The following is a 10,764-nucleotide window of genomic DNA, read 5'->3' as shown; positions in this document are numbered from 1 at the left end:
CCACTCAGATTGACCAAAATGGAGACCTGCGGGTCACACCCCCAGCTATGCGCTCTGTGTGCTGGTGTCAAGCACCACATCAGAGACATCATATCCACCAAGAGAGCGCCCAGAGGAGGAGATCAACTACAGCGCGATGGAGAGGGACTATAGAGAGCCACTACAATCTCAAACCAATAATGTGTCTGTATGTTCAATGTATGTGAGTGGATATGTGAGTATCTAGAATCTACAGCCGCGTCTCCACTTCCAATACAGTACGAAACTCATTCCTTCCCCAACGGCGTCACTTCCCTGTACTAAGATATAGAAGCAAACACTTACCGTGACAGTTGGAATGACAGAACAAACACAGGAAACAGAGCGTGCTTCAGGTGGAAGACACACTGATTTAGAGTATGTGCTATGTGACTGTCATGGAGAGATATTGCACGGACAGAACAAAGAGAACTGGATTACATGTATTCTCACGGTTTATTAAGACCATAGTGATCTACTTCATGGACAACAGGGTTGATATACAGTATGCTGAGGAAATGAGATCAAGTTGTGCACAGAGAATTCAATATTCCTTACTTTTGGGGAGAGAAAAAGTAGATACACACAAGTACTGTTATATGCAATGCTCTGAAAAATCAAGAATATCTTCACATTATTCCTGTTGAATATTTCTCTACCAGAAGCATCTCCCATGGTTTCCAGTAGGACTGGTTGAGCTGTAATGAATCAACCACACCAGGAGAGAAGAGCCTTCTTCCTGAAAATCTACTCTCAGTGATAAAAAAAAATGCACTGCGTGAGTCAAAAATGTAATGTTTAACTACAAAATTTTTTTATTTCAAACATACAACACATTGTTTGCAAAAAGGGTTCTTAAGGGTGTAATATAATTTGAAAAAGGCTAAATGCTAAATGCCAAATAAGTCTGAACCCTTCATCAACAGAGAGTTCTAAATGGAAACTCTAAGATCTCTCTAAGAAATCTAAATTGTCCATTGGAGTGCAAGACTTTTTGTGCACTGAATTCACAAGCTGATTTAAGTTTTTATCAGCGACTGAGCTAAACGGAGAGCAGATCTGAAGGGGGAAGACTGGACACAACTGAAAAAAGAAAAAGAAAACAGTTTTCTCCCAAATACATGGCACATTAAATGGCTGACACAGAAGTGACGACTTTTGTAAGAAATGTCTGCATCACCTTATATAGAGTACGCCCCAAAAGGACTAGAAAAAAAAGCTCTAAAACTCAGTCAAAAAATATAAAGTAAATATTTTCACAATGACAACAAATTACTATTTTAACAGTATGCTATTCATTAAAAAATCTGTTCTGTCCAACCCTGTATTGAATTGGTTGTTTCCAGTAACCTTCTTAATGTTTCCTTAATAGGGCAAAATACCTAATGGTATTATACTCTAATAAAGAAAATCCAGAATATGATATGCCTAGTAATATGTTGATGACTACAAATCATATTACTATCAAGAGTGTTGTACTTGAACAAAACAGCAATGTGTCTGGTTAAAGAAATAAAATCTAATTCCAATATTTTCCCAGGCATCACTTTGGGTTGATCCAGTAAATGCACTTAACGTAAAAAAATACTTTTTTCTGACAAACTTAAAAGACAGAATACAGACACAGTTAAGCTACAGATGGAGAGTTATTATCTGTCATTATCCAAACATCTACTGGGAATGGATGGCCATAACGAAATGGATCCATATGAACCTTTTGGAAGTGACACTGTCCACAGCAAGGATAATATCTGACTTAAAAAAATGAAGTTTCACTAAAATGATTGGCATCGCAGTAATGATCCAAGACCAGTCAGTCATTCTCATTCTCCAGTAACAAGGTCCTATGGATTCCATTTTCATGGAATTGCAGAGGATTTCACATATCTTGCATATGAAAATGAAATTGACAAAAAAAAAAAGAAAAAGCGCACAATTGCGAGCTCATCCTGCTCCATCGCCACCCATTAATTGCCTAACCACTTCTTTCCCTACATCTGTCTGCTGAAAGCATTTCATTAGTGAGAGAGGCAGGGGTGCCATGTCTACTTTACGTAGCGGTGTATGTCAGTTATGCAATGAGAATCACCTGAAGGCTTTGTTTTTTCGTTCTCGCTGGTTAGTGAGCATGGGAATATGGCAGTCAACAAAAAAGCAACAAAATACACCAAAGACACTGAAAACCTCCGGAACTACTTTGTGGTAGTGGACTTCCTTGAATAGCTGGACTATCTGAGCCATCCCTTTACTTTCTTAAGGAGTAGATAGTAGATTGAATAACACAATACACAAAACACTGCTCTTTGGAATCCTTGGAGGAAATCTAAATCTAACGGAATGACTGATGTGTACTTAAAACTACATTGATTTTCCCCCTCAATATGCTGAAATAATCCAATAACATATTTATTGGCATCTGACTATAGGTCACCCCTTTGGCAGCTATGGAAATACATACATTCTGAGTTTGCATCCACCTTTCTTGGAATAGCACTACAAACATTTTAATACTGCAGGTTAAAGTGCATGAACAACTATTGACACAGCAATATTGTTTCTTAACCTCTATAAAAAAAAATGTTTGATGACTGTGGGTTAGACAAAAATAGCTAGTCAATCCAAGGAAAGAAAATAATGAAAATGTAAAGTACATTTTTGAGAAATTCTAAAAAGGGACACATAGGGCCTTACTACAGATACCAATAGGGTTAACATATCTCATTGAGTCCTTAGGCCAGCATTTTAAATCAGTACAGATTACAGAAAAGGGCTCATACTATATATTGGTAGTGTTGGAGATGCTGAATTATCTGGCATAAGGGATTGCTTGTGTGGTCCTCAATTTAGTATCAGTTTGATGCTGGCTATTACTAGCTATTAAAAGCTTACAGTAGACTTAAGAGTAGTTTGACAAAATCTCATTAAACATGATTGATTTTCTTATCAGCTTTAGCAACAGTCCAATACAAGGAAGTCATCAGGCTGATGAATCCACAGCCATCAATTATAAGGAGGCCTTCATGGCCATGAATTCTTTAAGGTGACCTGTCAACAGTCTGTGACAGTGCCATTCAGGAAAAGACAGCTTTAACTAGTGTGTACATGTAAGTTAGTGAACTACTGAATATCACAGATATTTCATAGATCAACAAAACAAAGGTTCCATGGGAGTCCTTTGGCACTGCAGGTAGAATCGGTAGAACCTCCCGAAATGATTCAGTTGAAATGACAGCAAAAGAACGGGATGTAAGGCAATATAAGGTGTTAAGCATTAGATAGCATATTTGATGTACAACATTAAAGCAACTTTTATGTGTTTTTCCTATACTTTGAGTATACTAAGATATCATGTATCAGTTCAGTCCTTTGCTTGGCTGCACTGATGGAGAGCGCATTGGGAGATGTTTCGATGGCCTGACGAGATGGTTTTCTAGATCAAGTCTAAACTGTGATCACACACACTCACACACACACAGGCGGACACACGCATAAAGGCACATAAACACAGATATGTATACACACACACACACACACACACATTCTGTCTCCATCTCTCTGTCTTCTCCCATATGTATAGTAGCCAATGGCTGGGTCAGTTGGTGGGTGCGCAGAGAGTGAGGCGGCCACATCTCCGGTCCCCCTTCCCTGGACACTCTTATGTGGGGAAGCAGATGCCGCAGCACTCCATGCATATCTCCAGGCAGTCGGAGGACTCACAGCAGGCATCCATGATGCCGCAGTCCATGTCGCAGGGGCAGTTGCAGTCGTCGCCCAGGTCGTCGGCGCAGCAGCAGCAGCAGCAGGCCTCCGAGGTGCAGGTTCCACAGGACGCCTGGGCCACCACCATGTTGCACAGCGTCAGGAACTCGCAGAACAGGCAGGCCAGGATGCAGTGCACACAGCAGTCTGGAGCCGGCGCAAGGAGCAGGAAGGGAAGGAACGTAAAAAATAAAATAAAAAAACACAAGAAATGAAATAACAATATTAAAACTTAAATACAGTTTTAGGAAAAAATGTAAATAAATTGATAAAATCAAAAGTGGTTAAATGACAGTATTCAAAAAAAGATTAGAACAGACATTCCCAAATTCCCCAAAACATCGCTATCTATCATTGTTAGTTGCAATGCCGACGTGTGTGTGTGTGTGTGTGTGTGTGTGTGTGTGTGTGTGTGTGTGTGTGTGCATGCATATGTGTGCGCGTGTATCACCAAAACTCTGATGCCAACTAAAGGTTTGTAGGGCATAGTTGGAATGTCTGAGTATACATATACAAGACAGAAAGTGTGTGTGTGTGCGTGTGTGTGTGTGTGTGTGTGCAGAAGAGAGCTGTTTGACCAAAAAAGGTGTGTGTTTCATGGTCTGCATGTGTGTATGGGAGTGTGTGTGTTCCTGTATTTCCATATATGTAAGTGTGTGTGTGTGTGTGGGAAGGGGGTTGCAGCATAAATGGAAGGAGGATGAAGAGGAGGAGGAGGAGGAGGAGGAGGAGGAATGATCGAGGCAGAGAGGAATCAGGAAACTCAGGGGCGCTGAATTTCCACTTTTTCTGTGAGTTGATTAGCGGCTTTGGAGCATAATGGAGGCATTATCATGCAAACGCACATGGGGCCTGATCACGCAAAGCTGATTAGCAACGTCCCTGAGATTTCTGGCTGGCAAATTGCCTTGCTAATGCCCGACGCTTCTGCCATCGCTGATTAACATTTAACCCCGATCCAGACCCTTCGGCGTGGCCACTCAGCAGGTGGCCGAAATTACTGTTGTTTCTGAGGACTGGAGGGAAAAAATGCTTTTTTATTTTTAAAAGATGGATTTTGGGGCTGTAGGTCACACAGATTCAGTGGCTCTGATGATGATGATGTTGACGTTTATTATGATAATGATGATGATGATGATATTGGCCTTACTGGCCGTAAAGTCTAGCCCTGGGCATTTAATTTGTTTGGAAACCCTGTTATAACGGAATCCTACACTGGCATGAGGTCCGTCTTTGAAGCACCTCGGGTTTAACCAAAGGAGATATCCACTACACTACATGCAATAAGTGCATGTGCTAATCCTGCATGTTATCAGCATCCAAGGTGTCAACAAAACAAGCACTAAACTAATTGAGCCGGGACTGACCGAGTGGATTGTAAAAGTCATCTGTGTTTGTGTACGCAGACAAAAGGCTGTGCCGATATTTACATCCGTCCCGCAATCAAAGTGTGTGTTTTAAAGGGCTTGAGGAGACCAATATTATGCACACTGTTTATAGGGCAAATCAATGGCGGGCAAACACACAGACAAGCTGTTGTTAACACAAGAACAAGTCGGCTGAGTCCACTCCTACGTGGTACACAGTCACGGAAGAGTGCGAGCAGTGAGAGGTTAGTGAAAATGACACGCCATGTCAAGTAACTTAATCTGATGAAGCATCCAATGGAGAATTTACAGGGGCGTCGTGGCGAGATAAAGACCCCCCTCGGAAACAGAGCCAGCGGAGAGTAATTCATTTAGTGTGGTGGCAATGATATTACACCTGTTCCCTGGCCAGAGCCCATGGGAACCAATGCTCTATCAGATAAACATAGAGACAAGGCTAAAAGCGAACAGCGAGGCTGCATTCAGAGGAAGTCTGGACATGAATGTGTAGAGTAACACACACAGACACACACACACACACACACACTGCCACAGTAGGGGAAGAGAGGGAGCAAAAGACAGAGAAATATAGAGGGATAGATCAGTACAAAATAATTATAAGCAGCAAATCTGAACCATTTTGCCACAAAGACAGACAAAGGAGAGAATGGGAGATTTAAAAGGGAGAGAAACTTAGAGAGGGAAAGGGTAGAAAGGGGATAGAGCAAGAGGGAGGGAGGGAGGAATGGAGAGGAGAGGAGGAATGGGTGCAGCCAAGGCTTAAGACTACTGGATTCTCATGTTTGATTAATCAAAGTGATATTTTTTCATTACAGATGCTGGAACTGACCAGTGGTGTTCCAATGTGAACTTGAAACGCAATGCGGTATGTCTGTGTGTGTGTGTGCGTGTGTGTGTGTGTGTGTGTGTGTCTGTGTGTGTGTGTGTGTGTGTGAGTTTCAAAAGTGAAGTATGAAACACATCTGATTACTGCAAGAAAGAAAAAAACTGTGAAGAGTAAATGAATATGCTTAGTGCGATATGATGAATATTTCAGCATCTAAGCTCCTGAGAAAACTGCAGTTCTCCAGGCTATTGAGAACTCATTAGGCCAGACACATGGGGTGTTGCACATGATACCTATGGATACATATTATTTGGAACAATGTAAAACAGGACCTCTGTTCACAAACAACACAACATGAAATCAAACCCCATACCCTGCTTGTCTGAAAGTTCGACAAAAAAGCAGATGGACTTGAGCACGACCGAATAAACTTCCAACACTGACACGCCCCATGCTAGGCTGTATCTAAACATACATGCTCAAACCCCCATACACACTTCCCCATTCTGTTGGATATATAATTCATTGCCGGCCATTAGTTCAAGTCTCGTGGAGTCATGCCTCATACACACACACACACACACACACACACACACACACACACTCTCACAGGGCACGAGTGAGCAGTGGGACGGACCGAGGCACGGCAAAGGAGCAACATCGGTTCTGCATAACTGCCCGCATGAAGCTGCTGCTGCTGTTGCTGGTGCATGTTCATGTTTTATGTCAGGCGATCTTGCCGGACGCCCCAAGCCGCCTGGGCCTGCGCAGAGTGGTGCGGCAGCTGGGGAGGAAATGGCCTGAGACATCTGGAAAACTGTTGAGGGCCCACATCAAAAAGCAGAACTGCCTGACATGAAACAAGCAGGAGGAGGCACTGCCCCGAGAGCAGAGAAAACATCCAAATTAAAGGGGGGGAGGGGAGGCGAGGATGCAGAATGGAGGGCGGGGGGATAGAAGGAGGGAGGGGATGGATGCAGGACAGGGAAGAGGGGAGGGAGAGGGTTTAAAGGGAGAAAGCAACTGACAGAGGAAATATGAAAGAGATGGCGTCACATTTCTGAAAAGAAACTTTTCTGTGATAGCCAGGCAGATCAATTTTGAAAGTACACAAGACAAGTGAAGCAGAAAAAGCCAAGCATGAAAGTTCGTTTTGATTTATGTTCCAATGTGGACTAAAGACACTCTCTCACACACGCATACACACAAATACACACATTTACGAAGCTCACAAGGTCTTCACCTTCTCATAAAAAACAAAGTCTCTAATGTACGCATGTCTCTCGCTCTCTCTCTCTCCAGTAAGCTTGCTGTTATCATTGCTTTGTAACAGTGCCAAGCAACATAAGCCCCCCCCCCACCCCCCACCCAACTCACACACACACACACACACACGAGATCCCCTGAGCGGAGTTCTTGTAAAGCTTTATTCTTATGTTTTCCGAGGCTGTTTAGGAGCTAATTTCACAGGCAAACAGATTATGGTAATCCATGTAAACACTACATCACAACAGCTTGCTGTTTTCCAGTGGGAAATAAACACTTGAACACGAGCATATTGATTCACAGATTCAATCCTACAAACAGCCCAACACAAAAGCCCTTTCTGGGAGGCCTCGAAAAAGAAAAGCGTGTTTTTTTTCCTTCTTCTCGCATCCTCACTGATTAAGATGTGGAAAATGTAACACCTTTAAAGATGCAAGTCTCGGGTCTATGAAGTCTATGCCGAAAGGGGACAACTTCACTTACACGTGCGATGACTCACACAGCTTTTTTTTTTTTTTTCAAACACCAGCTTGTTGTCTCAAACAAAACAATATGTTTACTAATTACAGAAAGCGCCACGACTGTTTGTACACAGACATCAGAGCAGGCAAGACATCTTACTTTTTTTTTCATGTCACAAAATAAACATCCATTCCTCTCATCTGCATTCTGTGGAACGCATAGGGACTAGCGGGCCCTCCAGTTAAATACAGGTCCAAAGCTTTCACTTTGACTGTACAGTCGAAATAAAGAAACTAAAAAAGAAATATAAGATCACTAAGTGAATACAAGCATGCACTCACTTTAGCAGCAGGGCATGTAACATCTTCTAAGACATCTTGTGTCTAACATGCCCATGACGAGAAACAGAGTAAACAGAAAGACAGGAAGACACAGAGAGAGAGAGAGAGAGAGAGAGAGAGAGAGAGAGATGGCATTAAAGAAAGAAGCAAGATGGAAGGAAGAGAGGGGGAGAGGGGAGAGCGAGAGAAAGAAAGAGAAAGAGGGGCAAACGTGGAGGTGTCTGATTCACATCACAAGCACAGGGAGGTAGAAGTAATGAGGGAACACTGTTAGAAAGGCGGCGAGGAGTGGATAAGAGAGGAGAGGAGAATAAAGTAGGAGTGGAACACAAGAACATGAGCTAAGGAAGAAGAGGGAATGGGAAGAGTGGGCTAAGTCGTGGCGTGGTGTGGTGAGGGGTGTGGTGTCTCCATTCTGCAGAGGGGTTGACACTTGGTGGGCTCCTGGCTCGCTGGTGCCTTGTTAAGAGGTCGCACCTTGGTGACCATTACCGCCGGCGCGGACGCCACGTTCATTACCCCATGCTGCTCGTCATCGCACCTGACAACCCCACCACCACCACCACCACCACCACACTCATTCCCAGAGTTCCTCTCTGCTATTTCCAGCAGACAAGAGTATGTGCTAAACAGGAATGTGCACTAACATCTTCGTTTTATGTTGTTGAAGATGACTATGTACTAAACAAGAATGTGCACTAACATCTTCGTTTTATTTAGTTGAAGATGACTATTTACTAAACAGGAATGTGCACAAACATCAACTTCCTGTGAAAGATCGGCATATAAGACCCTTTTCTTTTTCAATAGTCCTTCCTAAAGAGACAGAAGCATTATCCTAGTCTTTATTTTCAAAGAGGAGAGGATACTAAATACCTCTTTCATGCTGCTGAAGGCAACAGTGTACTCCCTTTCTCTGGGAGTAAAGAGCAATGGAAACCATTATCGGAGTGGTATGCCATCTACTTCACCGCATTGGGTGTGTGTGTGTGTGTGTGTGTGTGTGCTTAGACATACAGACGTGGACAAAATTGTTGGTACCCTTACGCTAAAGGAAGAAAAAGCCACAATGGTCACTGAAATAACTTGAAACTGACAAAAGTAATAATAAATAAAAATGTACTGAAAGTTAACTAATGAAAATCAGACATTGCTTTTGAATTGTGGTTCAACAGAATAATAATAATAAAAAAAAAGAATCAAACTGGCCTGGGCAAAAATGATGGTACCCCTAGAAAAGATTGAAAATAATTTGACCATAGGGATATGTTAAACTAAGGTGTGTCCTTTAATTAGCATTACAGGTGTCTTCAAACTTGTAATCAGTCAGTCTGCCTTTTTAAAGGGTGAAAAGTAGTCACTGTGGTGTTTGGTATCATGGTGTGTACCACACTGAACATGGACCACAGAAAGCTAAGGACAGGGTTGTTTCAGGAGATTAGAAAGAAAATTATAGACAAGCATGTTAAAGGTAAAGGCTATAAGACCATCTCCAAGCAGCTTGATATTCCTGTGACTACAGTTGCACATATTATTCAGAACCTCCCTGGATGTGGCCGCAAGAGGAAAATTGATGACAAATTGAAGAGACTGATAATACGAATAGTAACCAAAGAGCCCAGAACAACTTCCAACGAGATTAGAGGTGAACTCCAAGGTGTCAGTGTCAGATCGCACCATACGTCGCTGTTTGAGCCAAAGTCGACCGAGGAGGACACCACTGTTGGTTGAAAGCAAATCATATAAAAGCGAGACTGGAATTTGCCAAAATGCATATTGACAAGCCACAGGGCTTCTGGGAGAATGTCCTTTGGACAGATGAGACAAAACTGGAGCTTGTCAGTTTCAAGTTATTTCAGTGACCATTGTGGGTTTTTCTTTCTTTAACGGAAGGGTACCAACAATTGTGTCCACGTCTGTATGTGTGCATAAGTATAAGCAAAGGCACAATGAATCTGTTGGGTGAATAGCGCTGTCTCAACAGGGCCCATGTGCTGGCTGTGTGCTTCATGGTCGTGTGTGGATATTTGCAGAAGCCTGTCTGAGTGTTTCTCAGTGTTAGTCTGTTTAATTTGTAGGGTATACATATGTGCGGGTGTGCTCATGAATGTAAATGTTCCCGTGTGTGCATTACTGATATTTTGTATGTCCACATGGTGTCCATATGTGTAGGTGGAGCTGTATGGTTTGTTTGTGTGTGTATCTGTGTACTGTGTGTGCATGCGTCAGTGTGTGCATGTGTGTGTACGTGCGTGTGTATGTGTGTCTGTGCGTGTCAGGCGTGTGTGAGCCAGTGGAGCCTTGTGTGTGTGTGTGTGTGTGTGTGTGTGTGTGTGTGTGTGTGTGTGTGTGTGTGTGTGTGTGTGTGTGTGTGTGCCTACGTGTCTACACACCCTCCGGTGACGAGCCAGGCTTGTGTGATCCGGTGGAGCTGCCTTTGCTTTTCCGGCTGCTGTCGGAGTTGACTGACAGGCTGGAGCGCAGCTTCCGCTGCATCTTCTGCGACACAGGTGATGGATGCTGCTTCCTGGGCTCCACTGTTGCCGTGGCACCCGGGCGTGCCCCGCCATGACCGTTGCCCATGGCGACGGGAAGGCCATTCTGAAGCCTGGTGGGGTCTCCCTCGCAGGAGGAGGAGGTGCTCAGGGGGGGCAGGGGTCGGGGCTGGGCTGCACAAGGGAGGAGGAGAGACAGATTTGGCTTA

General features: G+C 43.3%; 1 protein-coding gene across 1 annotated transcript in view; it reads right to left on the bottom strand.

Moving 5' to 3' along the window:
* Positions 1-455: 455 nt before the first annotated feature.
* Positions 456-10,764, bottom strand: part of mdfic (MyoD family inhibitor domain containing) — a 30,245-nt gene continuing 19,936 nt past the window's right edge. The window contains exons 4-5 of the mRNA XM_012824445.3: positions 10,454-10,729; positions 456-3,924 (exon numbers count right to left, since the gene is read on the bottom strand). Of these exons, the coding sequence (XP_012679899.2) occupies positions 3,674-3,924; positions 10,454-10,729 (527 nt within the window). The 3' untranslated portion in view covers positions 456-3,673. The remainder of the gene's footprint in view (positions 3,925-10,453; positions 10,730-10,764) is intronic.

Source organism: Clupea harengus, chromosome 16 (assembly GCF_900700415.2).
Source record: "Clupea harengus chromosome 16, Ch_v2.0.2, whole genome shotgun sequence".
Lineage (NCBI taxonomy): Eukaryota > Metazoa > Chordata > Actinopteri > Clupeiformes > Clupeidae > Clupea > Clupea harengus.
Note: the sequence above shows the minus strand (reverse complement) of the source record. Positions and strands in the feature narration are given on the sequence as shown.